Below are 20,000 nucleotides of genomic sequence, written 5' to 3'. Positions count from 1 at the left end.
ACACTAATGCATACACACAAACACACACACACTAATGCACACAAACACACACACACACTAATGCACACATATAAACACAAAGACACACAAACACACACACACTAATGCATACACACAAACACACACACACACTAATGCACAGACATAAACACACAGACACAAAACACACACACAAACAAACACACACACACACACACACACTAATGCACAGACATAAACACACAGACACAAAAAACACACAAACAAACACACACACACACTAATGCACACATATAAACACACAAACAAACACACACACACACTAATGCACACATATAAACACACAGACACACACACACAAACACACTAATGCACACATATAAACACACAGACACACACACTAATGCATACACACAAACACACACACACTAATGCACACACACACAAACGCACTAATGCACAGACATAAACACACAGACACACACACAAACACACACACATTTATATATAAACACACACACACAGCCCAGCTCACATGTAAAATCACTCTCTATTCACTCCTGCACTTGTCCTTTTAAGACGTTATTTCTTAAACAGCTTTTATTAAAATTATTAAAATATTATTTTTATTATTGTTATATTTACTACAATTACTATTATTATTATAAGACATAGACACATTAGAGAAACACATGGAAAAGGGCCCATTCTCTCTCTCTCTCTCTCTCTCTCACACACACACACACACACACACACACACACTCCCACACAAACACTCCATCATCATAAAGTTGCATGATTCATTCATCCATATACCCATAATCCCTCATTATATTCCCCCACCAGGCAAACAGCCTAATCAGCAGAATACAAACATCTCTCTCTTTCACTCACACACACACACACACACACACACGCACACACACCATTATAATCACACATCAGAGCAATTCAGCCAAATGATGCCAAACATCTGTGTGAACATGTTCGCTGTGGATGATGTGGAGAGCAGAGTGTGGAGAAGTGGCAGTAGAAGCATATGGTTAATATTACCCAGCTCTCCTTCGGCTCCTTTATTAATGCACACCATGCTCTCATCTCCCACAGACTGGGAGTACACACACTCATCACCTGGGTCTCAGGCCACGGTGCAGGGTGTGAGGGTCTCTGTGATGATTCCTCTGTCCCTTTTTGGGTGAAAGCAGACTCTTGGTTTTTATTGGTTTAACGTTCCCAGGGAGGGTCACCAGTCAGCGGACGACCGGGACAATATTTATACCTCTTTCCCGCTCAGGATCCGACATATACTCAACATTACTGAGTCTGTTTGGAATTATGTGGATGGTGAGAACAAGGTGGCCACATAATGGAGGGATCTCAGGAGATTCCTCTTATTTCTCCACACTGTGCCCCTCACTGAAAGCACACGGTGAGGGCGGAGCTTCTGCAGTGGCCCATAGGTGAGCGACAATGCCAAATAATGCTGTTAATCCAGTTAAATATGAGGGGATACGTCGGATATTTGCATGAGCCAATAGATGATACAAATCCGATAGGAAACATTTAATTAGTTCACTCCATAAAAGAGGGACATTAAGAGACAGGGAGCTGAAAAAACGGACTCTCCGTCCTAAAGCTGGTTTTAGACACAAACTTGGGAGTCTTGTGGGGTCAGTAACTGCAGCTAGATTGGATCTCTGCGCCCAGTGACGGGCAGAATACCTTCGCCCACCGACACATTGGTGACTGTCACCTCACCGTAAATGTTATTACTGACTGCCACTTCCTCATTCTCATTCCAGATTCGTCAGATATAGCTGTTTGTTCTAAACCAGGGGCGCAGAGTGTGACATGGTGGATCACACCTTATTTAAATTTAAATAAACATTTAAACACAAGGGCGGCACGGTGCCGCAGCAGGTAGTGTCGCAGTCACACAGCTCCAGGGACCTGGAGGTTGTGGGTTCGATTCCCGCTCCGGGCGACTGTCTGTGAGGAGTGTGGTGTGTTCTCTCTGTGTCTGCGTGGGTTTCCTCCGGGTGACTGTCTGTGAGGAGTGTGGTGTGTTCTCTCTGTGTCTGCATGGGTTTCCTCCGGGTGACCATCTGTGAGGAGGGTGGTGTGTTCTCTCTGTGTCTGCATGGGTTTCCTCCGGGTGACTGTCTGTGAGGAGTGTGGTGTGTTCTCTCTGTGTCTGTGTGGGTTTCCTCCGGGTGACCGTCTGTGAGGAGTGTGGTGTGTTCTCTCTGTGTCTGTGTGGGTTTCCTCCAGGTGACTGTCTGTGAGGAGTGTGGTGTGTTCTCTCTGTGTCTGTGTGGGTTTCCTCCGGGTGACTGTCTGTGAGGAGTGTGGTGTGTTCTCTCTGTGTCTGTGTGGGTTTCCTCCAGGTGACTGTCTGTGAGGAGTGTGGTGTGTTCTAACTGTGTCTGCATGGGTTTCCTCCGGGTGACTGTCTGTGAGGAGTGTGGTGTGTTCTCCCTGTGTCTGCGTGGGTTTCCTTCGGGTGACTGTCTGTAAGGAGTGTGGTGTGTTCTCTCTGTGTCTGCGTGGGTTTCCTTCGGGTGACTGTCTGTGAGGAGTGTGGTGTGTTCTAACTGTGTCTGCATGGGTTTCCTCCGGGTGACTGTCTGTGAGGAGTGTGGTGTGTTCTCCCTGTGTCTGCGTGGGTTTCCTTCGGGTGACTGTCTGTGAGGAGTGTGGTGTGTTCTCTCTGTGTCTGCGTGGGTTTCCTCTGGGTGACTGTCTGTGAGGAGTGTGGTGTGTTCTCTCTGTGTCTGCGTGGGTTTCCTCTGGGTGACTGTCTGTGAGGAGTGTGGTGTGTTCTCCCTGTGTCTGCGTGGGTTTCCTCTGGGTGACTGTCTGTGAGGAGTGTGGTGTGTTCTCTCTGTGTCTGCGTGGGTTTCCTCTGGGTGACTGTCTGTGAGGAGTGTGGTGTGTTCTCCCTGTGTCTGCGTGGGTTTCCTCCGGGTGACTGTCTGTGAGGAGTGTAGTGTGTTCTCTCTGTGTCTGCGTGGGTTTCCTCCGGGTGACTGTCTGTGAGGAGTGTGGTGTGTTCTCCCTGTGTCTGCGTGGGTTTCCTCCGGGTGCTCCGGTTTCCTCCCACAGTCCAAAAACACACGTTGGTAGGTGGATTGGCGACTTAAAAGTGTCCGTAGGTGTGAATGTGTGTGTTGCCCTGTGAAGGACTGGCGCCCCCTCCAGGGTGTATTCCCGCCTTGCGCCCAATGATTCCGGGTAGACTCTGGACCTACCGTGACCCTGAACTGGATAAGCACTTACAGATAATGAATGAATGATTTAAACACAATTAAGACCAAATATAAGCAGTTTTCGTACATTATATGTGGTACTTTGCAAAGTTCATTGGTTATTTACAATGTCTATGTCACTACTTTCATGAGCAAGGAATAAAGACTTGTGCTAATATTAAACACAGTGGACTTTAAGGGAATGTCAAGATGAGAATTAAAACAACGCTCCTGACCCCCTCACACCCAACGATTGAGACGATGGACGTGCACCACAACTCCAGCAAAGACTCGCGTGGTGTTAATCCCACTCTGAACATTTGTCTGTGACCGTGAAACCGCTTGAAAAGACGTTGGGTGTAAGGCCAGCATCAGAGCGGTGGAGAAACTGCAGATTTCAGGTTTCATCTTTTTAGCTCGGTGTAATCTTCTGTTAACACTGTTTTCTTTATTATATTTATTTTCTCCTGACACAGAAAATGGAATAATTTTTTTGGCTGGAGATGAAATAAATAAAGAGGGGTCTCCAGCGCTGTACTCTAAGGGTGTGTGATGTTAAGCTGTGGTGGAGGAACCGTGTCTCTCTTGTTATTTTGTCATTAGAGCCCTAAGACCTGCTGTTTTCTGCTTAATTAACCGCTAATGTTTTATTTACTCACTGAGATATGTGTTAGGAACAGTTAGAACGTTATGCTAGAGGAAGCAGGGCCTATTAGACATTGCCCTCTGCATGTGTGTGTGTGTGTGTGTGTGTGCCTTTAAAACAGAGGAGTTAGCAAATAGCTGCTGACTGGACGATGCTCCCAGTGCTTTAACGGCAAAGTAACTTTTCATGTTTTAATTCAGCACTATTCACAACCTCATCATCCTCCACATTCAGGGCTTTCTTTATCGGCGCCGTGGCTTTTGTTCTTCCCCACACTCGAGTGAGATATTGTTGCTAATCACTTCAGACTGTGAATGTGTTAGCGGCTAATTCTAAACGTCTAATTATAAAACGTAAGCTTTCCGCATTTTCAGCTTTATTCTTGCCCTTCCTCTGACCAGCAATGTCTCTGTGAGCAGTGACTTTAAGTGACGGGGATTAGCGCTGTCAGGAGCAGACAGCTATGCTAGTTTATGCTAATAACAGGAGACATGCTAGCTTTACAGATCCAGTGTTTTGAATATGGAGCTTTAGCTTTCTGAGTACTATGAGACTATCCCAGTTTTCTCTCCAAAATCAGACTCAAACATGCTATGTTTAATTAGCGAGGCTCATTTTCCTCCTCCTCATCCACTGCAGCAGATGCTAAACTCCTGCTAATGGGGAGAGCAGGCTTCATCGTCTACAATTTTCCATCTTACATGATTATATTTTTGAAGTGGCTTCAGTTCTAATCTAATTTCATGGTTAAGTTTTGTTTTGAAACAAACTGAGTTTGATTCAGTGTTATCTCTGTGCAGACACTGTGCAGTGCGCCACTGGCAAGGACTTCAGGAGCTGAGGTATTAAAAAGGGACATATTCATGCCTTTTTTCCATGAGGGAACACAGTTCTGTTTCTTAATGAAACGTCTGTGGCCTGCTTTGGTCCAAACTCCACGAGCCCCACAGCAGTGTTCTCCCCCTGTGTAAACAGCCCTGTTCAGAACGCCCGCTTTCAGCACCTGTTCCTTTAAATGATAACGAGCCGCTCGCTGTTCACCCCGACCCTGAGCGCACAGCAGTGAGGAGCGAGGAGCAGCTCTGGTTTTTAGCCGTTTTCACTCTGTTCTCGTTCTTCTCCGTTTTTACTCAGTGCTCTTATTTCTCCGCGCTCGTTGTGTCTGTTTTGCTGAGTTTAACCTCGTCTTTGCACTCTCGCATAAACACGGGTCCAGCGCTGTGATTGGACAGACTCAGACGAGGGGGCGGGGCCATTCTAAAGTCTCTGCACTTGACGTCAGAAGTGGAGAATACCTTGCTGTGGGGTCTCGTTTCACTGTGTGTGTGTTGGTGCACTCCAGATTCACTCTTTAATTTGTTCCATTTATTAGATCAGACTAAACACTAATAAATAGGACATGACATTAGAATAAACTGATCACTTTGTAACTTACATTAATGTGTAACGGACCTCACTGAATAAACCAGGAGCATCTTTCTCCAAGGCTCCATCAGGAGGTATATTTGATATGAATTACAAGTAAATTGATCCATCACCGTCTAATCTATTTATAGATTTTAGAACACAAAGAAAGAATTGATCCTTCACCCGGTGGGATTGGGGTCCTCCAAGGTCATGTGTTCAGCGTTCCGTTTCTTGGACGAAGGGTCGGTAGTCAATGCCTGCCGCTGTCAGCCAATTTGAAATGACCTCTCTCTCTAAAAATGATGTCCGTCCTTCTCTCTCGCTCTGAAACAAATAGACTGGCTCACGTGGTGGTGGGGATGGTGAAGGTCATTCGCTCCACGTTTCAAAGAGCAAGGTCAGGGGTCGCTAGGACTGTTCCACGTGGAGACTGTGATCCCGCAGCTCGTTCGAGGCTGACGCGGGTGCAACCTTGTTTGTCCACCTCATCGTGATTGCATAAAACGCGCTCTGATTTAATGCCCTTTCAAAGTAAATGTCCGTGGAGTGCTCCAAACTTTAGAGGGTCTTGTAAAACACTTCTCCTGTACTCAGCACTACGGAGCTGCATTAAAGCACTCTTTATGCCACTCCCCCTGATGAACGAAGGAGCGACACGGATGCTGGAACAGAGGAGTGAGCGAGAGAGAGAGACACACACACATCTCTCATCACTCAGAGCTGACTTTAGTGTGGTAAAGTGTGATTTGATTGGTGAGGGACAGTCTTATTGGGAGGTTTTACTGGATGCCTCTGTATTTGTGTTTACTTAGTGGCTGATGGAGGCGGGGCTATAAAAGCGTTTATGTTTATAGAGTGATTCATTAAGATGAGTCAGGATCCGACACGGTCTGAGAAAGACTCTTCTGTCTTTTTATGACATTAAAACGATGGGTGTGTGATAGTGTGTAGGTGAGAAAGGCCAAATATGAGAGAGAAAGAGGGAGAGAGAGAGAGAGAGAGAGAGAGAAAGAAAAAGAGAAGATGGTGCTTTTTCCACTGCATGGTCCCTGCTCTATCGGGTGTCGTCTCTAAGGTGAACAGAGGGCTTTAGAAACCACAACAACGGTGGCGGTAACGTTAAGCGGTGTTTACTCATGGTGTATCGGCGTGTTGTTGTTGTTTGGGACTGAACACAGCTCCGTCATCAGTTCAGACAGATCAGTAGAGTTTGTTCCTTCCTTGTTGCAGCGTCCAGCTCTCGCTGGATTCTTTCGTCGGCCACCGATCCAAGGACATTTGAACCTCTTCAAAAGACCACGGCGTCATTTTACGAGCTGCCGTTGTGAGTCGGATAAAAACAAACGTGATCTCTGCTGCAGCTGGAGATTTTACAGATGGAGAGTTGGTGCTGGTCGTCTGCGTTGCGTGGCGTAGAGTGACGACTCTCTCTGGACGATCAGCGCTCTGCAAGGTTTACACGCCACGGTTTAGTCCCTACTCGACTCGCTCTGAACCACGAGAGAACAGCCACTAAACAAGAACCCGCTTCCAGAACCAGGACCTGATTCACCTGGTGGAGGAGCTGAAAAGCAGAATAGAGTCGAGGAGAGTGGAAGTAGGGGTGGCCAAAAAGCAAATTAAACTTTATGTATGTAACCACAGATGTGTGCAAAGCCTGTGATGTTTTGAAGACTATCCTTGGCCCAAAAAGCACTCTCCTTCCCCTCAGAAGTGCAGATATATCCTGTTTAATAAAGGACCAAACAGTGTAAAGGTGGAGTGAACACTTCAAAAACCCCTCTCCAAATCATCCAAACCCAGATAGCAGCTCAGCCTTGGGGAAACTATCGGCCTTCGCCGTCACCCGGGCCTAGGCCTCCCACTCCCCCTCTTTGAAGTCTCGTCTAGGCTTCTCAAGAACAATATCCTCCCTAGAGCACTACTATCTCCCCGCAAAAACACTCCATCCTCTTCATCTTCGTGGATTGGAGCAAAGAAGGTGCTTCAAATGAATGGAAAGCAAGTTTATTTTTACTGATGACCTTCTGCAATGTCCAGTTCTTAAAGAGACATTGGGTGAGGTTTGGTATTTTTGCGTCTGGGCTCCACCTACCGTTGACAGCAATGTCCTGAAATCAAGTGGGAATTGCATTTCAGTGATTGAGTGGTTTCCTGCTTTCCTCAAAAGATTACATAGTGCAATTTCTGCAGTGCTCAGCCTATTACAGCTTAGAGAAGCAACACAATTATTTTGAAGTTGTAATTTTCAAGGGAACATGGACAAATCTGGGGAACTACTGTTCTCAAAGCAAAACAAACTCCTCCTCCTGGTTGTGTTCGTTCAGCATCTCCACATCTTTTAATGTGGAATACATTGTAGCACGTTTGCTCTGTGTTTACTTTTATGCAGTTAGTCTTCTCCTGAATTTGGAGTTCCATCTTAAGTAATGTGTAACAGCAAACAGAAGTCAATATTATCCACCTTTTAATGTTTTCTCTCCACCGTCCAAACACCTCGAGATGTCATTTAGATTTTTTCCCAATTTACTGAGCCAGGGCTGTGTATAAACACTGGAGCTTTTTTCACAAAGTGCAAACAGATCAAAGAACATCTTCTGAATTTTATAAAATGTGTATTTTCATGAACCTAAAAATACTACCTAGTGCCGTTTTTAAAAAGGGTTAATAAAAGGTGGTGGTATACGGATGATCCTTCATCGTAGAAAGGATTAGCTGTGGAAAAGTCCCTGGCACAGATCACTCCCTGGACACCAAGCAATGGCATCGCATCCTGCTGCCAGAACCTTTGAATGGCTTCCGGAAGGAAAGAGAACAGAGAACAGAGGTGCTCAAAACACAGTGTCCACTCAGACCCAGTCAGGACCACTGCAACAAGCAGTGACCAGAGCAGACCCTGAGCTGGCCTTTGTGGGCTCTTCCAAATACACCGTGAATTCCTTTGCAGTGCCATCCCCCAGTCACGCCGGCCAGCGATCTCACTGAACATTTGTTCAACAAAGAGAAGATGGATGAAAGGATAATGAATAAAAGGATGACCCAAGAGATGTTTTTTGAAGTGCGGTTCTGCGAGGGGTGTCTGCTGGGACCCTTTCTGTTTAAGAGCCTTTGCTTTTAGGGAACACATGAGCTGCAGCCGTGGTGAGAAATTGAGCTCTGAATGTATTTCAACTGAGATACAAGTAAATAGATTAAAATCTATTTATAGATTTAGGAAAGTACTGACTCCTAAACCTTTGTGATTGAGGTCCCCTAAGGTCCTGCTTCAAACTTCAGATCTTTAGATTAAGCCTGAGTTCTGGCTGAAGTTTCCAGTCAGTTTTAAATGTTTCTGACCTCTATAAAAGAATGCCATATTGCGTCTTTGCTCAGCCAATGAAATGAATGACCGCTTGCTCGACAAGTGAAGGATAGCTGAATGGACAACTCCTTGGCCTAAGCTGGAGGATGTTCTTGTTGCCGGTGTGTTTGCTACATCTAGGCCATATTTCTTTATTGATTAATATTGATAATTGAACTGAAAAGCTTGTATGTGCATATGTTTCCTCTGATTGTTTTTGTTCTTTTAAAGTGACTGAGTATCCTGAAAAGCCCTATCATTCATTTATTGTCTGTAACGCTTATCCAGTTTAGGGTGATGCTGGGTCCGGAGCATACCCGGAATCACTGGGTGCAAGGTGCTCTGACCTGGAGGGTCAGTGAGAACACACCACACTCCTCACAGACAGTCATCCGGAGGAAACCCACGCAGACACAGAGAGAACACACCACACTCCTCACAGACAGTCACCCGGAGGAAACCCACGCAGACACAGGGAGAACACACCGCACTCTTCACAGACAGTCACCTGGAGGAAACCCACCCAGACACAGAGAGAACACACCACACTCCTCACAGACAGTCACCCGGAGGAAACCCACGCAGACACAGGGAGAACACACCACACTCCTCACAGACAGTCACCCGGAGGAAACCCACACAGACACAGGGAGAACACACCACACTCTTCACAGACAGTCACCCCGAGCGGGACTCGAACCCACAACCTCCAGGACCCTGGAGCTGTGACAGAGACACTACCTGCTGCACCACCGTGACGCCCCTTTATAGTTATTATTATTAATTAGCATAATATAAAAGGGGCGGTACAGTGGCGCTGCAGGTTAGTGTCGCAGTCATACAGATCCATGGACCAATATACCAATATTTATCAAAACATATTACACATGCACAGTATGCAAATGACTTGCAAATGAAACCTGTGTTACTGTATATTTTGTTTATTCTGCCCAGATACAGAAAAATCTGTAAAACAATTTCCCCACCACAAAAATAATGAAATCTGTGTCATCAATTCATTCTTAACCTCTCCACAGTTAAAGGCAGACTCTGCTTCAGAGATGAAAAAACTATTTCAATTTTACCATGGTCTAAAAACACAAGCAGAACCGTTCCATCACTGTTTCTTCTTCACTAGCTTTCACTGACATCACACTAAAGTAACACTAGCTTTCACTGACATCACACTAAAGTAACACTAGCTTGTATTTTTACCTTAAAGTTACAGCTTCAAAATTATTGCGATGCTCCACTGAGCTGTAACAGGGAGAAGAGCCTCTGTCGTTTCTACTTGTACCTTGTGGAGGATGGTAGTTTTATGGCCCAGGGCTAGCTACAACCCTTTCTGTTTAGCAGCTTTCATCTTTAGGTTTCACTGCCTTTGTTACAGAGGCTGAATGCAGAGTCGGAACTTGAGCTTTAGGAGGAGAGCACGTAATCAATAGGAGACTCTACATTTCCGAGAAGCTGGAACCAGGAGGCCTCCTCGAGAGCTGGTGAGGAATCCCGTTTAGCAACCATCAAAAAGGAACTGTACACTCCAGTACGAGAAAAGATCCACATCTACTTTGTGTTTTAACCACCTCTGGCTTTAGAGTCCATCAATAACTTGTAAACACCGTCTCTGAAGATTACACCCATCAGTCCGGTGAGCCAAACCAGTCTGGACAGCTGAGAAGACACACGGGCGAAGGGGAGAGCTACACTGGCGTAAGGACACGACGCATGGACACAGTGCAGACGACGCCACAGTGAGCATCTTTTCTAGTAAAGTGCCTCCAGCTTATTCTGAAAGTGACCTGTCTCGACAGAGCAGAAAGGAGAATCAACCGCAGAGGCACTCCATCACCGACAAGTCAGATCCGGATGGTAGAGGACCGCCCGGCAGGCAGGACGCGGTATGGTCAGCTACAACTGGGTCACTTCTCTGCATGGGGGAAGAGCTGGAAGTGACTGAGGGAAAAAGCTGCGTGAGTGTGGGGTAAATGCTGTCGCCTCAGATCTGCTACTGATCATGGATCTACAGCCACTGTTTCTTCATCAGACTCTTAAAGGCAGTGTTTGTGATTTTAACCCAATATTGTTTCAAAAATAAAAGATATTTCAGAGAATGTACCTCGACAACCGCTGCTCCCTAGTTTGAAAAAAGGTCCGGCGTTTGTATGCAGCCCTGGCTCAGTAAACAGGGAAAAACAGAATGAATAAAGATGAGGATGTTGCTCTACTCTTGCTCCATAGGTGGGTAGCTTTGACTTGTTTTTGCTGTTACAGTTGTATAAATTAAGGTGGAACTCAATCACACCACTCCACCTTAAAAGATGCAGAGCTTGTGAATGAACACAAACAGCAGGAGCGGTAGTTTGCTTTGCTGTGAGAACAGCAGTCTTCCAGACTCGTCTACACTGCCTTTAAGGGTGACTCGATGTGAAGACGCCTCTATACAAGTCACCCGTTTGTGTTTCTGGCTTCAGACCAGGCGTGTGTGTGAGCGTAGGGCTCGTACAGTCGGCTGCCCTAAAGGTGGCAGCAGAACCAAGCTCAGGAAGAAAGAGAGCAGGAGAAGAGAAGGCGAGGGAGCGCGAGGGGGAAGAGAAGAGAGGAGTGAGAGAGTGAAAAGATAAGGTGATGTAATAAGGAGGAGGGGGGAGGGAGGGAGCATGTGCTACAGGGGAAAGGCAGGGTGCAGGAATGTTCCAGCAGCCCCTGCTGTGAGACGCGCACAAGCATCAAGCCTGTTTTGACAGGAGGGGGTTATGAAAAATATCGCTACGCTACAAATTCGTCCCAACTTCCTCCCTCCACCACATGCCACCTGCTAAAGCGGCGGGGAGTAGCGCAGAAGCAGTTTAGCGTCTTCCCTCATGACCCAGTCACACAAACACATTATACCCACATTATACCCACGGAAGCTGGCCTTTTCTTTGTCCTCTTTATGGCCTTAGACTCTCTGTAATAAACATCTTCTGAGATTCATTCACCACTGAGACACAGGGGGGTTCTGTTAAAGCAACACTCCAAAAATTCCAGCGTAATTAAACATTGTGGTGCTCCACTGGGCTGTTGTTGGTACTCCGGGCTTAGAAACTGCACTATGTAACTTATGGATCGGGGTCACCCAAGTCCGTTCCCCCTTGATTCCAAGACACTGCTATAAAAGTGAATCATACTCTTCAACTGTAGGGGGAGCTCAGGAGCAAAGAGGTCCAGTTGCTAAAACGTCCTCTCAGGAACGGTCCAAACCTCTAGGCGAGTCCTAATGGCGTCCTATAGCCACACGTACGTCCCCTGACTACGTTTATCAACGTTTTCAATAGTTTCAACAATAATTATGAACAATTTTTGTAGTTGGAGGCTTTTAACCCACACTGGACCCATCCAGCACAGAGTAACAACACAGATCCGGTCTCTGACTTTTGCACAGTGTTGTAAACAAAGCTGATTAACAAATGGAGTTATACAGAGAGGAAAAAAAAGCAAAGGGGAAATAGAGAGAGCGATTAAGGTGATGGAAAGATGTAGCTTTTGTCCTGGTGTGCTGCTTCACAAGGACTCATACTGGAGGGAAATAGAGAGAGAGAGAGAGAGAGAGAGCAAGACCTAATCACTTCTTTGCTCATTAAGAAGACCCACGCCTCCTGAATCATTAATTACGCCGTCCAGAGAAAGAGAAGAGGAACTAGAGATGAGAGAAATAAGAAAAGCAGAAAGGCAGAAGGGAAGAAGGATGGAGTGAGCGGAAACTAAAAGAAAAATGAGCGGGTGAGAAAGACGACAGCGAAGGAGGAGAAACGAGCACAAGGAGGAAAAAAAGACGAGCGAGGAGAGGAAAGAGTGACAGGAGAAATGAAGGGATCAGAGAAAAAGAGAGAGAGACGCTTAGTCATGCATGCGCCTCCTCTCTCGTTACACTTGCTTTGTTTAAAGGGCCCATGTCACAAAAAATTGCTGCAAAATCAATCTGATATAAACTAATTGTTTTTGTGATGTCACATGTTCAGTGTAGACCAGGGCCGCGGTCCGGATCCGGACCCAGACTCTGTTCGATCTGGACCTGGACCTGTAACTGATAAAGTATTAAGAGCTGTTTAGTTTTGAACGGAGTGTGTGTTTTATGATGTGTGACGTACTCAGCCAATCACATCTGTGCAATATGATGAGTGCTGGAACTCCTGTGAGTGACATACGCAGGGCAGGGCTTCAGACGCCGCTGACCCTGGGCCAGTAAAAACAGCGCAAGGGACACTTTTGGTACGACAGGCTATTTCAACGTACAGGATGTGGCACTGATCATATGCAGGTCAGTGGCGGATGCTGGTCTTTGAAGGAGGGGAAGCTCAATTTCGGCCTACGTCATAAAATGTGTGGGTTTATTTATACGTAAATTCTACCCTCCGTTCCTTTTTAAGAAAATGATCTGTGACCCTGTCGTACCAACAAGGCGTCTTTCCAGGGACTTGACTAGTGTCCTCTCAATGGCCAGCAGAGCTAGGCTTAAACGGCCTTGGCCCATGTGAAGTGTGTCCGCCTGTGAGTGCTTTGTGACGGTGGAGGGGCTCAGCAGCACCCGCTGGACAGAAACTGAGATAGAAGTCAGAAAGAGTGATAGAAGTCAGTCTCCAAACACAAGCAGCTACAAAAAACCCACCAGAAACAGAAGCTCGATTGGTCGCTAGTCGTTTTTAACAAAGAAAATGCAGCTAAGAGGATTAAGAAAGTCTCCAGTTCAACTCAGAACAGAATGAAAATGTAATGCTCCCACGGATCTTTACACCAAAGGATCGCTGATTCGCTCATTTCGCTGTCAATCAAAAAGGGATTCAGACTCAGACAGATCATCCAATCATCATGCAGAAGCTGAGCGTCCGATGGGAGGGACAAAGCCCAGCATTTATCCAATGACTCGTCAATGACTGATGCTTATCCAGTTCAGGGTCGCAGTGGGCCCAGAGCCTACCTGGAAACATTGGGCGCAAGGCAGGAAAACACCCTGGAGGGGTGCCAGTCCTTCACAGAGCAACACACACACACACATTCACTCACACACACCTACGGACACTTTTGAGTACTTTTTAATGCCTGCAACACGTTCCAAAAAGTTGGGAAAGTGACATTTTTTTGTGCTGCGTCTCTGCTTTTAACACCACTCTGTAAGCGTTTGGGAACTGTGGAGACCAGCCGCTGTAGTTTTGAAAGTGAACTGATTTCTGATTGTTACAAGATTTCAGCTGCTGAACAGCTTGGGGTCTCTATTAGTGTTTTAGTGTTTAATATAGGTTTCTTACGTCCTTTACTACTGAAAATTTTGTTGTGGATTGGCCTTGTCTTACTGAAATAAACAAGGCCAGCCCTGAAAAAAACGTAGTCTAGATGGCAGTGTGATGTTCCGAACCCTGTAAATATCATTCAGCATTAACAGTGCCATCACAGATGTGAAATATACAGAAGCCCTCATTTAGTAATTCATTTAGTTATATATCACTCTTAAAGCAAAGCCTATGGCGTCGTCTGATGCAAACCGTTCCAGAAATACACCGTGTCATGTCGCCAAAGTTTGCAATTTCTGTGATTGGTCAGTAGTCGGGTGGACATTGTTTAGATCGAACTGAAGGAGAACAGGAACAAGAACTCCTCTCCTCCACACACAGAGAAGACAGACAGAACTAAACTCATGGCGAGAGATTTCCTCAGACATTGTGTGAACGTCAGGGACACATAAAAATGTAGAACAAAGGAAAAATACAGACAATCTCCAGGATTTTATTTTATTTTACAAAAACGCACCAGCTTTGTATTCATTCCTTTTCTGGCACCTCATGTAAATTATGCTCTGTCCCAAATAGCATCCTACTCCCTACATAGTGCACTTTACTACATTGTGTACATTGTTTATAACATAGTGTAGAGGAAGGTGTTTGAGATTCAGCCCTAGTGGTGTGGAGGTGTAACTGCAGCGCAACACAAACACCAATGAACAAGGATAAACGCTCACAGCGGCGTAGACTCTGCATCAGTGAGGGAGCATAAACAGAGAGTGATGCAGAGACTAATTACACATACCTGCTCTTCAGATGCTGAATGCTGCCCAGACACTTAAACTGACCATTGACCATGATCGCCATCCGAGTGCACAGAGCCTCACACTCCTCCATACTGCAGAGAGAGAGAGAGAGAGAGAGAGAGAGAGAGAGAGAACAACAGAGACAGAGAAACAGACAATCATGAAGGGAGAAAGAGAACGAGAGAGAACAATTGATAAAGTGACATGCAGATAGAGATACAGAGAGAGAGAGAGAGAGAGAACAACAGATAAGAAAAAAAAATCACAGAGACAAGAACAGACAAATTGATAAAGAGAGAGAGAGAGGGAGAGAGAGAGAGAGAGAGAGAGAGAGAGAGAAATTGTCATGAGATAAACACAACAAAAAATGTGTCTGATGACAGATTTTTTAACAGATCAATAACAGCGCACGCACACACACACACACACACACACACACACAGTGATGTTCTGTGTGGTTTAGAGAGCATAGCCGCAGAGAGAGTGAATTACTAAAGCTTCACTAATGACACTGTGGGCCTCTGCACATGGAGGAACAGGTAAATGGAACATTGTTGGGAACACCTGGTGTTGTTATGGGCGATTAGGGTTCTAGGTTACGCCTGCAGGAGAGATAAAGTGATCATGTCAGAACACACACATACACACACACACACACACACACACACACACACACACACACACACACACACACACACAGAAACACACACAGAAACAAAGAGTGTGAACCTGAGGAAAGGCTCAGTTACAATTAAGGATTAAGGATTAGGGTTTTATCACATGTGGATAGATCTTAATGAGAGGCACCTGTGCAGTGTGTGTGTGTGTGTGTGTGTGTGTGTGTGTGTATAATGAGAAGCACCTGTGTGAGGTGAGGATGACTGAGCGCCCCTCTTTGATCACACTCAGGATGCAGTCCCACAGGAAACGGCGGGCTTTTGGATCCATTCCTGTCGTGGGCTCATCCTAAACACACACACACACACACACACACACACACACACAAAATCATATAATTATATTTGCTTTCATTAAAAGTTACATTGACTGAAATTCCAAAGCAAGTGTCTCCTAACTTGCTTCACTCATATAATAATAACAATAATAATACATTATATTTATAGAGCACACTTTCATGACATTTTGATGCACAAAATAATTTGCATTTAATGAGAACCAATAAAAAAATCTAATACATTTCAGTGTAAAATAAAACAGCAACTGATCTGGTTATGTCTTAATTTAGGGAAAATGAGGGGGATTTAAATGTTGTTTATAGGCACTTTACTAACTACTGATTCTTTTAAAAACTACAGATAAACTCTTAGGGGCTGCACAGTGCTGCTGTAGGGTCCTGGAGGTTGTGGGTTTGAGTCCCACTCCGGGTGACTGTCTGTGAGGAGTGTGGTGTGTTCTCCCTGTGTCTGCGTGGGTTTCCTCCGGGTGACTGTCTGTGAGGAGTGTGGTGTGTTCTCTCTGTGTCTGCGTGGGTTTCCTCCGGGTGACTGTCTGTGAGGAGTGTGGTGTGTTCTCTCTGTGTCTGCGTGGGTTTCCTCCGGGTGACTGTCTGAGGAGTGAGGTGTGTTCTCCCTGTGTCTGCGTGGGTTTCCTCCGGGTGACTGTCTGTGAGGAGTGTGGTGTTTTCTCCCTGTGTCTGAACTGAATAAGGGTTACAGACAATGAATGAATGGTAAACATTTTGACTGGCCCCTTCTCATTGCGTGGCGTAGAGTGAGGACTCTCTCTGGACGATCAGCGCTCTGCAAGGTTTACACGCCACGGTTTAGTCCCTACTCGACGTGCTCTGAACCACGAGAGAGCAGCCACTAAACAAGAACCCGCTTCCAGAACCAGGACCTGATTCACCTGGTGGAGGAGCTGAAAAGCCGAGTAGATTTGGTAGAGTAGGTATAATACAGTGGAAAAGTGTCATGAGGCTCATTATCAGGTGATATATCGTTCGGCTGAGATACTTGCCAAGACCACCATGTCCCCCCTGCAGTGAATGTACTCCCATTTTCCCACTCTTTTCACTTTGTGTGACACACTGTTTCTCTCAAACATGAACAAACAGAACTGCACATATGTGCACTGAGAAGTTAATCTCTATCTCACTCACACACACACACACACACACACACACACACACACACACACACACACAAACAAAAAGTCAGCCACACGCTGTGGTTCTTTGATGGCATTTGGAAGCAGGAAGGAAGAAGCCAAAACCACTAAAGGGCAAGATTACCTATCAACAACATGTCCTTACCACGTCTCACATCACAGAGTGTGACATTTACCACTAGCCAATACACACACACACGCACACACACACAAACACACACACACACACACACACACACACACACATGTCCATCCTGAGGCAGTGCTGTCCAGGCGTGATTACAGACAGTGAGTCATACATCGCCAGACACCCACAGACACTTACAAACACAAACACAAACACACACACACACACACACACTGTCTGCTGTAGGATTAGCATCACAATGCCCGCACTCCCTACGACAGTCCAACTCCACCACTGCAGGATAAATCTCGCTGCAGGCCTTTCAGCCTCCAGTTCGTAATAAGCAGCACACACACACACACACACACACAGCCCACTCTCCCACATTTCGCTCTGAATTAGCCAAAGGCTGGAGCTACGCCACCAAAGAACACCGTTCCACTCGTCCGCGCTTAATTACAGAACGCTGGCTAAGCACGCTCCGGCCCATGTTTGTCCATAACTGATCTTTTATGGAAAACAGCTGCCAGTGCAATCACTTTCCCTAATCTCAGCTTTAATGAGACTCCAGGGAGAGAGGGTCGGCATGTATCCGGTAGATTATGCGTGGGATTACGTTTCCATGGTGTCGGGTGGGTCAGAATGAGATTTTAATCCCTGCAAACACGGCACTGTGTGCTTTAAATTTAAAACACTAGATTGGGTCATATCCCAAATCACATTCAAAAACGTCCCTGACCTCCATTCTTTCATTTTTTCACTTTCTCCTGCTTAATTCAGCCTTAATCCATGGGGAAATTCAAAATGTAAGAGTGTGTGTGTGTGTGTGTGTGAGAGAGAGAGAGAGAAAGAGAAAGGACTGTGTGGTTTTCCTCGAGTTTGAAGGAGAAATCACTCTGTCTGGAACTGCTCAACATGAGGGATACGAAGTCATATGTGAGAGTTTGAAGGCTCCTGGTCAAATGACATATGTAGACATTAATGTGTGAATCTGGAGCCCACCAACCCACACACTTTGAAACAAGACCACACTCAGTTGTCTGTGTGCTGCCTAAGTCTGAAAACACGGGATAAAACGGAACACGAGAGAATGAAGAAGAAAGAGAACAGAGTGAAAACGCTTCTGCTCCTCGCTCCTCACTGCTGTGCGCTCAGGGTCGGGGTGAACAGCGAGCGGCTCATTATCATTTAAAGGAACAGGTGCTGTTTACACAGGGGGAGAACACTGCTGTGGGGCTCGTGGGGTTTGGACCAAAGCGGGTCACAGACGCTTCATTAAGAAACAGAACTGTGTTGGTGGGTTCCCAAATCAATGTACAAACAGTGAAGAAGTGATTTTACTAAGATGAAGCTCTCATACACCACTGAGAGTGAGAAAAAAATTGGTGGGTGTGTCCTACCAGAAAGACAATAGGTGGGCAGCCAATCAGAGCCATGGCTGTGGACAGTTTGCGTTTATTCCCCCCACTGTAGGTCCCAGCAGGTTTGCTGGAGTATTTCACAAGCCCCAGTTTCTGTATCCCCCACTCGGCCACCTGAGAGAGAGAGAGAGAGAGAGGGAGAGAGAGAGAGAGAGAGAGAGAGAGAGAGAGAGAGAGAGAGAGAGAGAGAGAGACAGAGAGAGAGACAGAGAGAGAGAGAGACAGAGAGAGAGAGAGAGAGAGAGAGAGACAGAGAGAGAGAGCGAGAGCGAGAGCGAGAGAGAGAGAGAGAGAGAGAGAATAGATTCAGGTTCATACCTTCTTAGAAAATTATGCAAACCTTACTGAACTCAGCTGCATTAAAGGAACACTGTAGAAATATCTTAAGACTTAAGACCTTCACACTGTCTGATTATTCCATAATGAATGGACCAATAGAAACACTCCAAAATGTTTACATTAACTGCCATTGAGATACATGTGTTCGTTTGGACACTGACATTATACACAACACTGTTCCATTCACGCTTCCTTCTTAACTCTCAGTGGAATTTAGTGTAAAAAGATGTTATTCAGAGTAATTTTGGAGCGTTTCTATTGGTCCATTCATCATTAAATATTCACACAGAGTGAAGGACAGCTGCTGTGTTCAAATGATGCAGTAACTGAACACTCACAAACACTGAGATACGGGGTTTTAATTGAACAACAACATGGGATTAGGTGAAGACTGTACCCCTCTGGGTCTGAGGACTTTACCCCTCTGTGGTCTGAGGACTTTACCCCTCTGGGGTCTGAGGACTGTACCCCTCTGGGGTCTGAGGACTGTACCCCTCTGGGGTCTGAGGACTGTACCCCTCTGGGGTCTGAGGACTGTACCCCTCTGGGGTCTGAGGACTGTACCCCTCTGGGGTCTGAGGACTGTACCCCTCTGGGGTCTGAGGACTGTACCCCTCTGGGGTCTGAGGACTGTACCCCTCTGGGGTCTGAGGGCTTTACCCCTCTGGGGTCTGAGGACTTCATTTTGCAATGTATATAATACATATGGGGCATTTTTATATGAACATAGATATATAATGTACAAATATACCTGTTCTGATATGGTCTAAAAAAAGGTGTGTGTGTGTGTGTGTGTGCGTGTGTGTGTGTGTGTCCTGTCACAGGATAAGAGGTTTAGTGAAGCGGCTGGCAGAAATCTTGGAGCGTTGGAGGCAGGGTGGCACCAGAAGAGACAAACATACAAAAGGCCACTCCTGATTGTGTGTGTGTGTGTGTGTGTGTGACAGAAAGAGAAAGAGAAAGAAAGGCAGTGTGTGTATGTTCACATCTCTGTGTGTGCCAGTGGGCAGTTTGCCCAGTCAAGACTGGCCACAAGATCAAAGGCTGGTGTACTGAGTGCGCGCGCGCGCACACACACACACACACACACACACACACACACACACACACACACACAGACACACACACACAGACACACACACACACACACACACACACTTTCATCTCATTCTTTCTTCTAGAGACTGGACCATGACTTACACACAGACACACACACACACACAGACACAAGTCTGTGTGAAAAATTCACTAGAACAGTGGGCTTCACCCACACACTCATGCATTAGAGATGAGTGAGTGCACAAACAC

The 20,000-nt window shown here is 45.9% G+C and overlaps 1 protein-coding gene across 1 annotated transcript in view; it reads right to left on the bottom strand.

Moving 5' to 3' along the window:
• Positions 1 to 20,000, bottom strand: part of LOC136673744 (phospholipid-transporting ATPase ABCA1) — a 184,525-nt gene that overhangs the window by 4,566 nt on the left and 159,959 nt on the right. Inside the window, 3 exon segments of the mRNA XM_066649438.1 lie at positions 14,678 to 14,770; positions 15,541 to 15,644; positions 18,333 to 18,467. Of these exon segments, the coding sequence (XP_066505535.1) occupies positions 14,678 to 14,770; positions 15,541 to 15,644; positions 18,333 to 18,467 (332 nt within the window).

This window comes from Hoplias malabaricus, chromosome 2, assembly GCF_029633855.1.
Source record: "Hoplias malabaricus isolate fHopMal1 chromosome 2, fHopMal1.hap1, whole genome shotgun sequence".
Lineage (NCBI taxonomy): Eukaryota > Metazoa > Chordata > Actinopteri > Characiformes > Erythrinidae > Hoplias > Hoplias malabaricus.
The sequence above is the reverse complement of the archived record's forward strand: the minus strand, read 5'-3'. Positions and strand labels throughout refer to the sequence as shown.